The sequence below is a fragment of the Salvelinus sp. IW2-2015 genome, linkage group LG23 (genome assembly GCF_002910315.2).
Source record: "Salvelinus sp. IW2-2015 linkage group LG23, ASM291031v2, whole genome shotgun sequence".
Taxonomy (NCBI): Eukaryota; Metazoa; Chordata; class Actinopteri; order Salmoniformes; family Salmonidae; genus Salvelinus; species Salvelinus sp. IW2-2015.
The window spans coordinates 37,524,430-37,534,251 of NC_036863.1; the positions used below are offsets into that span (position 1 = coordinate 37,524,430).

The 9,822-nt window shown below is 40.9% G+C and overlaps 1 protein-coding gene across 1 annotated transcript; it reads right to left on the minus strand.

Moving 5' to 3' along the window:
* Positions 1 to 149: 149 nt before the first annotated feature.
* LOC111950746 (peroxiredoxin-5, mitochondrial) lies at positions 150 to 6,867 on the minus strand. The gene is made up of 6 exons (XM_023968606.2): positions 6,415 to 6,867; positions 3,373 to 3,507; positions 3,097 to 3,228; positions 708 to 746; positions 562 to 626; positions 150 to 412 (listed from the first exon to the last, which is right to left on the minus strand). Exons 1-6 carry the CDS (start codon positions 6,505 to 6,507, stop codon positions 304 to 306), a joined length of 573 nt encoding a protein of 190 aa, XP_023824374.1. The 5' UTR covers positions 6,508 to 6,867; the 3' UTR covers positions 150 to 303.
* Positions 6,868 to 9,822: the final 2,955 nt, after the last annotated feature.

The window sequence follows — 9,822 nt, forward strand, 5'->3', positions numbered from 1 at the left end:
ATTAACTGCCATGCCTTTTAAAGCATATCTAAAACTCTAGGATGAGGAGTTGAATTTGGCAATTAGTGAATCTCCAGTAACATCAAGTGGGACTGCCCTGCCATTATCCAGAAAGTCTCCAAGCAGGTGGGAAAAAAACAAGGAACATCTTTGCAGTCTACATGTTTTGCTTTAATCACAGTTTATGAACCATATCTATTTTCACAGGCATGTGACAAGGGTCAGGTGAAGTAGTATGACAGTGCATTGTAACTTAAGGTTAGACTTCTGCTGTCTGGTTGGAGTGAGCTAGTCCTAACAGGCCTACACCAGCTCAGAGAGCATGTTAGAGGCCAGGCTGCATGTCAGACCAGTACCATCAGGCTCCACATTGATTTTCTTCACAACGCCGTCTTCCACCAACATAGCGTACCTGAGACATAAGGAAGGTGGCAATTACTTTATTGGGGTTGATTATGCTTTTTGCAGTGTGAAATCCAAATGTTGATGAGACTAAACAAATGTTAACTGTCTACAGTCTGTTGCAGCAAGTTAACACTGATATAGGAGAAAAGACCTCACCTCTGGGAGCGCTTGTTTCCAAGCACAGCAACAATCTGATCGTTGTCTAGCAACAGGTCCACTGCCTGTAAATAAAATGGGGGTTACATTCACACAATGTACAAAGTGTAAACTAATGAAATCAAGGCTTTGAAGATGTATCTGACCTTAGTGAATGCGCCAGTAGGATCAGCCAGCATTCGCACCTGCAAAAGACGGCCGTAGACAGCACACACGCAAGTATAAATTGGGTACACTGTAGCTGTATGTATGATTAAACTACAAACGGTATATTCATTTCATGCTTGCATACATGTTTTATGTTCCACTCCTGCGCAGATTAGGGCTGGGATTCAATCCTAACCCAAGCCGTAGCATTCATGACATTTAATTAAAAGGTCATTTCCAATTGAGCATTGAGCCGACGTCTGCAGCTTTTACCTTGAACGCAATCTTCGCAAACGTAATATTGCCTTTAAAAGTCGGATTGATTCCTGGCCTAACACTCGAGATGCATGTAAGTGACAGGAACTCAATGCCACAGCTATCAGACATGTCTAGACTGAAAGATCTCAATATACAGTACCAGGCAAAGGTTTGGACACACCTATTCAGTAAAAAAAAGAAACCCTTGAATATGTTCTACATTGTAGAATAGTGAAGACATCAAAATATTTGCCTTGACAGCTTGGCATTCTCTCAACCAGCTTCATGAGGTAGTCACCTGGAATGCATTTCAATTAACAGGTGTGCCTTGATAAGTTAATTTGAGCTAATCAGTTGTGTTGTGACATGGTAGGTGTGGTAGCCCTATTTGGTAAAAAGCAAAGTCCATATGGCAAAACTTCAAATAAGCAAAGATAAATGACAGTCCATCCGGACAATTTCAAAGAACTCTGAAAGTTTCAAGTGCAGTCGTAAAAACCATCTAGCACTATGATGAAACTGGCTCTCATGAGGACCGCCACAAGAAAGGAAGACCATGAGTTACCTCTGCTGCAGAGGACAAGTTCATTAGTTACCAGCTTCAGAAATTGCAGGCCAAATAAATGCTTCAGAGTTCAAGTAACAGACATATCTCAACATCAACAGTTCAGAGACTGCGTGAATCAGGCCTTCATGGTTGAGTTGCTGCAAAGAAACCACTACTAAAGGACACCAATAATAAGAGACTTGCTTGAACCAAGAAACATGAGCAATGGACATTAGACCTCTGTCCTTTGATGCGATGAGTCCAAATGTGAGATTATTGGTTCTAACCGCCATGTTTTTGTGAGATGCAGAGTAGGTGAACGAATGATCTCCACGTGTGGTTCTCACCATGGAAGAGGTGTAATGGTGTGGGGGTGCTTTGCTGGTGACCCTGTCAGTGATCTATTTAGAATTCAAGGCACAGCATTGCTACCACAGCGATACGCCATCCTATCTGGTTTGTACTTAGTGGGATTATCATTTGGTTTTCAACAGGACAATGACCCAAAACACCTCTCCGTCTTCCTGCTATTTGACCAAGGAGAGTGATGTATCGCTGCATCAGATAACCTGGCCTCCACAATCACCCGACCTCAACCAAATTGAGATGGTTTGGACTGCATAGTGAAGGAAAAGCAGCCAACAAGTGCTCAGCATATGTGCAAAGCTGTCATCAAGGCAAAGGGTGGCTACTTTGAAGAATCTAAAATATATTTTGATTTGTTAAACACTTTTTTTGGTTACAACATGATTTCATAGTTGTGATGTCTTCTATTATGCTACTATGTAGAAAAGTCAAAATAAAAACCCTTGAATGAGTAGGTGTGTCCAAACTTTTGACTGGTACTGTAATTCAACCAGTTATGGTCTTGTTGTAATAATGTCTCTGTCAGGGAAATAAGATACTTCCAATGAATGTTAAAGAGGCAATCTGCAGTTAAAACATCAAAGCGGTACACCCCACCACTGTTTTTGGTAACCTGCTGAGGGATGGGGCTTGGGAAATGTAACCATTCAAATTCCTAGACAGCTATGACTGCAAGGCCATCTATGAGCTCAAAATGATAGTTTTAACCAAGTTTTTAGCCTATAGAGTGTTTGTTTACAATTACATTGTTTATCAACAATGGAGTAAGACAAGGTTATATTTGGGATTCTGATAGTATAGGACAGTAGAAATAAGCTCATGAGGCATTTGTAAATTATATTTTTCAATAATCACTGGGTACATATAATTCAATTAAAAGTCTAAAAGTGTATGTAGCAACTGTAGATTGATTACTTAGAACAAAGAGTATGTAGCAACTGCAGATTGATTACTTAGAACAAAGAGTATGTAGCAACTGCAGATTGATTACTTAGAACAAAGAGTATGTAGCAACTGCAGATTGATTACTTAGAACAAAAACTTGCAACCAGATGACTAAGATTTCCTGTACCAAGTCAAGTGCTGGAGACCAGAATAACAGAAGGGAGATATTCAGCCCAGGACTGAAGAATGCACCATGTAGACTACAAGAACAGACAATGTAGAAGGCTGAAGGTCAAGGCATCAGCTTGTTAATTTCAAACAGCATTCTGCACCTTGCCTTCTGCTCCATGTTCCTTTCCCCAGGCAGCCATAACGAATGCGTCGTTAACGGAGATGCAGGCGACCTCCTGCACACCCTTGCTCTTCAGCTCTGCTGCCTGCTCCACAAACCCTGGAAGGTGAGTCTGAGGGATAAGAGCAAGGACTTGCGGTGAAACAGTGATTTCAGATGATGCATGCAGAAAGTACATGGTGAACAAACAAAATAAATAGAGGAATGCACATCCAGGTAAATTCATTGAAATGAGGATGATCTGAATGGAGGTTACCTTGGAGCACCCAGGAGTGAAAGCCCCTGGCACAGCAAAGAGAACTCCCCTTTTCCCCTTGAAGAGTTGGTCCATCGACACCTTATTGCCTGGCTCATTCTCATGAACCTCCACTGCCGGAAGTTTTTCTCCAACCTAGTGAGTGTGAAGCATTCAGTCAAACACTGTTGATGGTCAATCAAATTATACATGAAAGCTGAAAATCATATTCTGTTCTGCAACCCCCATTCTATTAGTCACAGATACTGAATTTGGAACTTGACTCTGTATAGCAGCATTTGAATAATGTATTGGACCTGCAGGGAGTGGTAATGGATATTTTGCCACCACAATGGCCTTGAAAAGTTACTACTGGAGAATCGTGACTTCGCTGAATGTGTAGAGCCAAAAGCAGAGTGCTCTCCGGGGCACTCACTAACAGCAGCTGGCTCAGTCATGCGCAGTGTTGGTATGTCTACCACTGACTCAGCTATATTACCACAAATAAAAATGGCATGTTGGGGTAAATCTATGGACAGGGGTCTAAAGTGGTAAGTAGAAAGCATATGTTTGACAGAAAAGATGATTTCATGCCATTATACATCAGATCTGATTCCCTACAAATGATGTGGTCACAGTTTCCAAACCTGCCCCATCCGGTTATCTAATCTTGCACCTATAAAAAAAAAAAGTAGACTGAGTATGTTTACATTCACACTAATAATTAAAATATTAAACTGAAGGCTGAGTATGACAGTCATGTAAACACCTTATCTAAATCGGCGTAAGGTCAAAATCAGTCTTAAACTTCGAACACACCGATCGTCATTGCGCAAAATAGTACGCAGCATCATCTGGATATGTATGCAACATTCACCTTCTGCTACCATTTCTGTCGAGCTGTCTACGCATACAGTTTGACGCATACGTTCGATAAATCCAACGTATGCACCACACCGAACACACTGCAACTGCCTCTCGTCAGAGAAAGCATTTATTTTGGGAGATTGCCAAATATGACCTTGTCATTCAAGACATGATAAATATATTGTTTCAGGTGATAATTAAACATGTTTTGTTTAGTAACCTTTTCCTCAACCGTTTTTTATTTTATAGCAAATCAAGCTAGCTTGCGCAGCAGAGCAGCTAGCTAGCTAAAAGCTAGGCTGAAGATACCATTGTAGCTAGCGACCTCCACCTAATAATGATCAAAAACAAACGCCATTACCATCACAATAAACTTCAAACGGGAGGCAACAGTTATATAATTAGCTTAACAGCCAACGTGTATTATTTAACATTACTATTAAAATAGTACTCACTTATAGGAATGGGTCATTGTTTCCAAGTTGCTAGCTATCCCATTAAAACCCATCACCGAAAACCACATATTTTCATCATCTTCTGTACTTTGGTAACTTCCAGTTCTTCGACGGACTCTGGCTGGACTGAAGATGCAAAATTTGAACAATTTCAAAGTATGCAACATCATCCATCTCGCAATGGAGCATTCAACCGCAAAGGGGCGTTGTGTTTACACTCCGTTGTGGACGTCATCATTGAAATGCATGACATCCAGCGCAACGGAACATTTAGTGGTAATGTGAACGAGGCTTAAAGCCTCATGCCCACCATATAAATGTGCGTTTTGTTTTGCCAGATGTCTAGCTCGCATTTTTTCATACTTGACGAGCATGTGCTTCGGTTTTCAACTAGCTAAAAGATAGCTAGTTGGGGGTCTGTACTTCCGTTTGTACCCCAGCACAATAAAGCAACGCACGAGTTGAAAATATTGAACCCATGAGGTACACAGAACACACCCCAGCCTAATGCGGCACCCCCAACGCAGCTTTGCGGACTGCTCCATTGACAATGTATGGACTTCCAATGGAACGCAGAGTTCGATGCATCTGGTGGACATGAAGCCTCGTTCTGTGTACTGCTTGTGTTCAATATTTTCAACAAGTCATGTGTTGGCTTCACCGTGACACAAACGGAAGTACACATAGACTCCAGTTTGCTAGCGTAAAAGATTATAGATATACTGACAAGACACTTAAAAATGGGAGTAGTTGTCCACAAAGCGGCATGGCAGACTGTACAGCATCACGCGTATCCTTTGTTTGGATTGGTGGATACATCTCATTACTGCAATCATTTTTTGAATATTCGATGAGGGTTGTTGACATCAACTGCCTGTATTCAATGGAGAGATGCTATGCTACTTGCCTCATATTATGAAGATGGCAACTCCAATAAAGTGTTTTTCTCTCAAAGTGTCCTACTTATATAAGTACACTTTTAACTTAAGCATTATGAAAGTCTATTCGATCAAATAAACCGTATGTAGCAAACAAGCAATAGATCATTTTTTTTACCAAACTGACACTCATTGACCTCCATACACAAACTCTTTGTTTGGTGGGCCAAATGAAAAAACGCTTCCTGCTGGAGAGAAATAGATTATCCGCCGAGTTGGGCCGCAATCTTCCGCTTTGCTAACTAGTTGAAAATCAAGGTTAAATGCGGGCTAGACATCTGGCAAAACAAAACGCATGCATCTGGTGGGTATTATGCTCAAGTGAAGTGAGTTCGGAAAGTATATGCATCTTATATAAAGTGTGTATGTGAAAACGATATGTCCGAATTTAAAATCAAATAGACTTCGCAAAAATAACATGGTCAGTGTGTAGTATAACTTTTATTTGGCTTGGCGATTTTCTGAATGTATTAAAAAGTCCCATAATGTAACTTCAGCCTGATTTCAGATGTGTCATGTATACAGGATTATTAAGGAAACTTTATTCTTGCGTTTGCGTGTGCATGTAACCGTGTTCACTGATTTAATGCATCAGTCGATCATGCTTTACCCATCCATCACCAGGGCACTATGGCCATCGAGAAACGTTAGATAATGCGGCTTGAGCATGGAGGCTGTATGCATCACCGAGAATAAATAGAAAAATCACGTGTTTAAAAAAAACTCGGAATAAAGAGTTTGCAGTCAAGGTCATGAAGGAGCGTTATTTTTAGATCAAACATTTTTCTGACGGCATTTCTTACCTTGATAGGCATGTTGGCAATGAGTGTGGTGTGTAGCGGTCTGAAGCACTGGACGGCACGGGTCCCTTTGAGAAATGCTGAGCTGGAAATCATTGGCCTATGTTGAGACGAGCCCCTTTAACGTTGTTCGAGTGGTAGCAGAGGACAGACTGGCTGGCTGCCGCAAATTCAGTGTGGCTGTCACAAAAATTGGCTTACAAATGTTACCACAGACAGAACAATGAGACCAGATATTCACCGGATGTATAAATGTGAATCATCCGCTTGGCGTTTCCACTCACTACCAAATATGGTAGTAGAGGAAGCCCAGTGGCCGGCAGTGGGAGAATATGGAAGGAGATGGATTTTGGCCGATATTCTGCAAATGTTCTCATCGATGAAATATTGTATCTCAATTTTCTGTTCCCAAAACGAGAAATCTGTTATTAACAGAGTGCACTGAGTTTTGTAGACTTTCCCTTTTGTCAACGTTTTAAAAAATCGCGTTGTTTAGAAGAAGTGCAAAAGCGAATTAAGTTATTGCACACGCACACTTCACAGAGTAGTCGTTCCCTAACGGGATGTCACTAGAACGGGCCAATAGGATCTCGCTAGCTCTTGCTTGGCTCTGCCAAACTCATTGATTGTTCTGCCCACTATGACTAATTTGTTCCCGTTGGAAACGACAGGCTGTGGTCTATCTTGGTTTAGTTATAAAATGGGGTAAAATCTTCGATATTACCCCAGGCTTAACTCGAGCGTCTGTCTGGTTGCAAGGGATATACTAAAAGCTACCCTCTCTCCACCTGGCATGTACCTGGCACTGCCTTTCCAATCGCTCCGCTATGAACTGTTTTACCCATTTAACTATTTTTATTTCATGAAATTGAAAAAAGCACATATAAATACTACACTAAACCTTACATTACATATGAATCACGTAACACATTGATAAATTATATTTATATGATCATTACAAATTATACTGATTCTGAGGGGTTGGGTTAAATGCGGAAGACACATCTCCGTTGAATGCGTTCAGTTGTACAACTGACGAGGTATCCCCTTTCCATTATACCTTTTTAAAATGCGGAACTATGTGTCATTAAAGCACTGCAAAGGGTAAGCAAAAGCTGTTGCACTTCTTCCAGCGTTCCAATGAGAGGACAGTCTCAGCAGGGTCCTCTCTGATCCAACCAATCAAACCCGAGAGACTTAACCATCGCACATATTTCGGTTTCATTAGTGTTAGTGAAAATATTTCTTGATTTTTAGCTCAGATGGCTAATACACTCCGACAGTGAGTAATATCTAACAAATTACACAACATAAGACTATATACATATAAGACTATATACAGTTGAAGCCTGAAGTTTACATACACCTTAGCCAAAGACATTTAAACTCAGTTTTTCAAATTCCTGACATTTAATCCTAGTAAAAATTCCCTGTCTTAGGTCAGTTAGGATCACCACTTTATTTTAAGAATGTGAAATGTCAGAAAAAATAGTAGAGAGAGTAATTTATTTCAGCTTTTATTTATTTGATCACATTCCCAGTGGGTCAGAAGTTTACATACACTCAATTAGTATTTGGTAGCATTGCCTTTAAATTGTTTAACTTGGGTCAAATGTTTCGGGTAGCCTTCCACAAGCTTCCCACAATAATTTGGGTGAATTTTGGCCCATTCCTCCTGACAGAGCTGGTGTAACTGAGTCAGGTTTGTAGGCCTCCTTGCTCGCACACGCCTTTTCAGTTCTGCCCTTGTAACGGATGTGAAATGGCTAGCTAGTTAGCGGGTACGCACTAGTAGCGTTTCAATCAGTTACGTCACTTGCTCTGAAACCTATTAGTAGTGTTGCCCCTTGCTTTGCAAGGGCCGCGGCCTTTGTGGAGCGATGGGTAACGATGCTTCGTGGGCGACCGTTGTTGATGTGTGCAGAGGGTCCCTGGTTCGCGCCCGGGTCGGGGCGAGGGGACGCACTAAAGTTATACTGTTACACCCTCAATTTTTTTATGGGATTGAGGTCGGGGCTTTGTGATACAGTATATATATGTAACACATGTAAGCCCTTTACTATTGCCTTTCCAACCTTCCTGACTGATGTCTTGAGATGTTGCTTCAATATATCCACATAATTTTACTTCCTCATGATATCATCTATTTTGTGAAGTGCACCAGTCCCTCCTGCAGCAAAGCACCCCCACAACATGATGGTGCCACCCCCGTGCTTCACAGTTGGAATGATGTTCTTCGACTTGTAAGCCTCCCCCTTTTTCCTTCAAACATAACAATGGTTAATATGGCCAAACAGTTCTATTTTTGTTTCATCAGACCAGAGGACATTTCTCCAAAAAGTACAATCTTTGTCCCCATGTGCAGTTGCAAACCGTAGTCTGGCTTTTTTCATGTCGATTTTGGAGCAGTGGCTTCTTCCTTGCTGAGCGGCCTTTCAGGTTATGTCGATATTGGACTCGTTTTACTGTGGATACAGATACTTTTGTACCGGTTTCCTCCAGCATCTTCACAAGGTCCTTTGCTGTTGTTCTGGGATTGATTTGCACTTTTTGCACCAAAGTACGTTTATCTCTAGGAGACAGAACGAGTCTCCTTCCTGAGCGGTATGACGGCTGCGCGGTCCCATGGTGTTTATACAGATGAACGCGGTACCTTCAGGCATTTGGAAATTGCTCCCAAGGATGAACCAGACTTGTGGAGGTCTACAATTTTTTTTCTGAGGTCTTTGCTAATTTCTTTTGATTTTCCCATGATGTCAAGCAAAGAGGCACTGAGTTTGAAGGTGGGCCTTGAAATACATCCACAGGTACACCTCCAATTGACTCAAATTATGTCAATAAGCCTATCAGGAGCTTCTAAAGCCATGATATAATTTTCTGGAATTTTCCAAGCTGTTTAAAGGCACAGTCAACTTAGTGTATCTAAACTTCTGACCCACTGGACTTGTGATACAGTAAATTATAAGTGAAATAATCTGTATGTAAACAATTGTTGGAAAAATTAATTGTGTCATGGACAAGGTAGATGCCAAAACTATAGTTTGTTAACAAGAAATTTGTGGAGTGGTGGAAAAACGAGTTTTAATGACTCCAACCTAAGTGTATGTAAACWTCCGACTTCAACTGTACATATAAGACTATATCCATATATGGATGAGCGATGTCAGAGCTGAACGGACTAAGATACAGTAGAATGTTATAGAATACAGTATACACATATGAGATGAGTAATGCAAGATATGTAAACATTATTACGTGACTAAGATACCGTAGAATAGTATAGATAACAGTATACACATATGAGATGAGTGATGACAGATATGTAAAAAGTTAACCAAATCAATAATGTGCTAGTTAGGTTGTAATGGTTTCTTGCAGGCTACCAACATTATCATGTTGAAACTGTGTGAA

What these genes read in the sequence shown, in the direction of transcription:
- LOC111950746 (XM_023968606.2), bottom strand. Translation starts at nt 6,507, where the DNA reads ATGATTTCCAGCTCAGCATTTCTCAAAGGGACCCGTGCCGTCCAGTGC. An exon ending in TCACTCCTGGGTGCTCCAAG is followed by an intron (nt 3,229 to 3,372) that starts GTAACCTCCATT and finishes CTTATCCCTCAG; the next exon opens with ACTCACCTTCCAGGGTTTGT. An exon ending in CTACTGGCGCATTCACTAAG is followed by an intron (nt 627 to 707) that starts GTCAGATACATC and finishes TTTTATTTACAG; the next exon opens with GCAGTGGACCTGTTGCTAGA.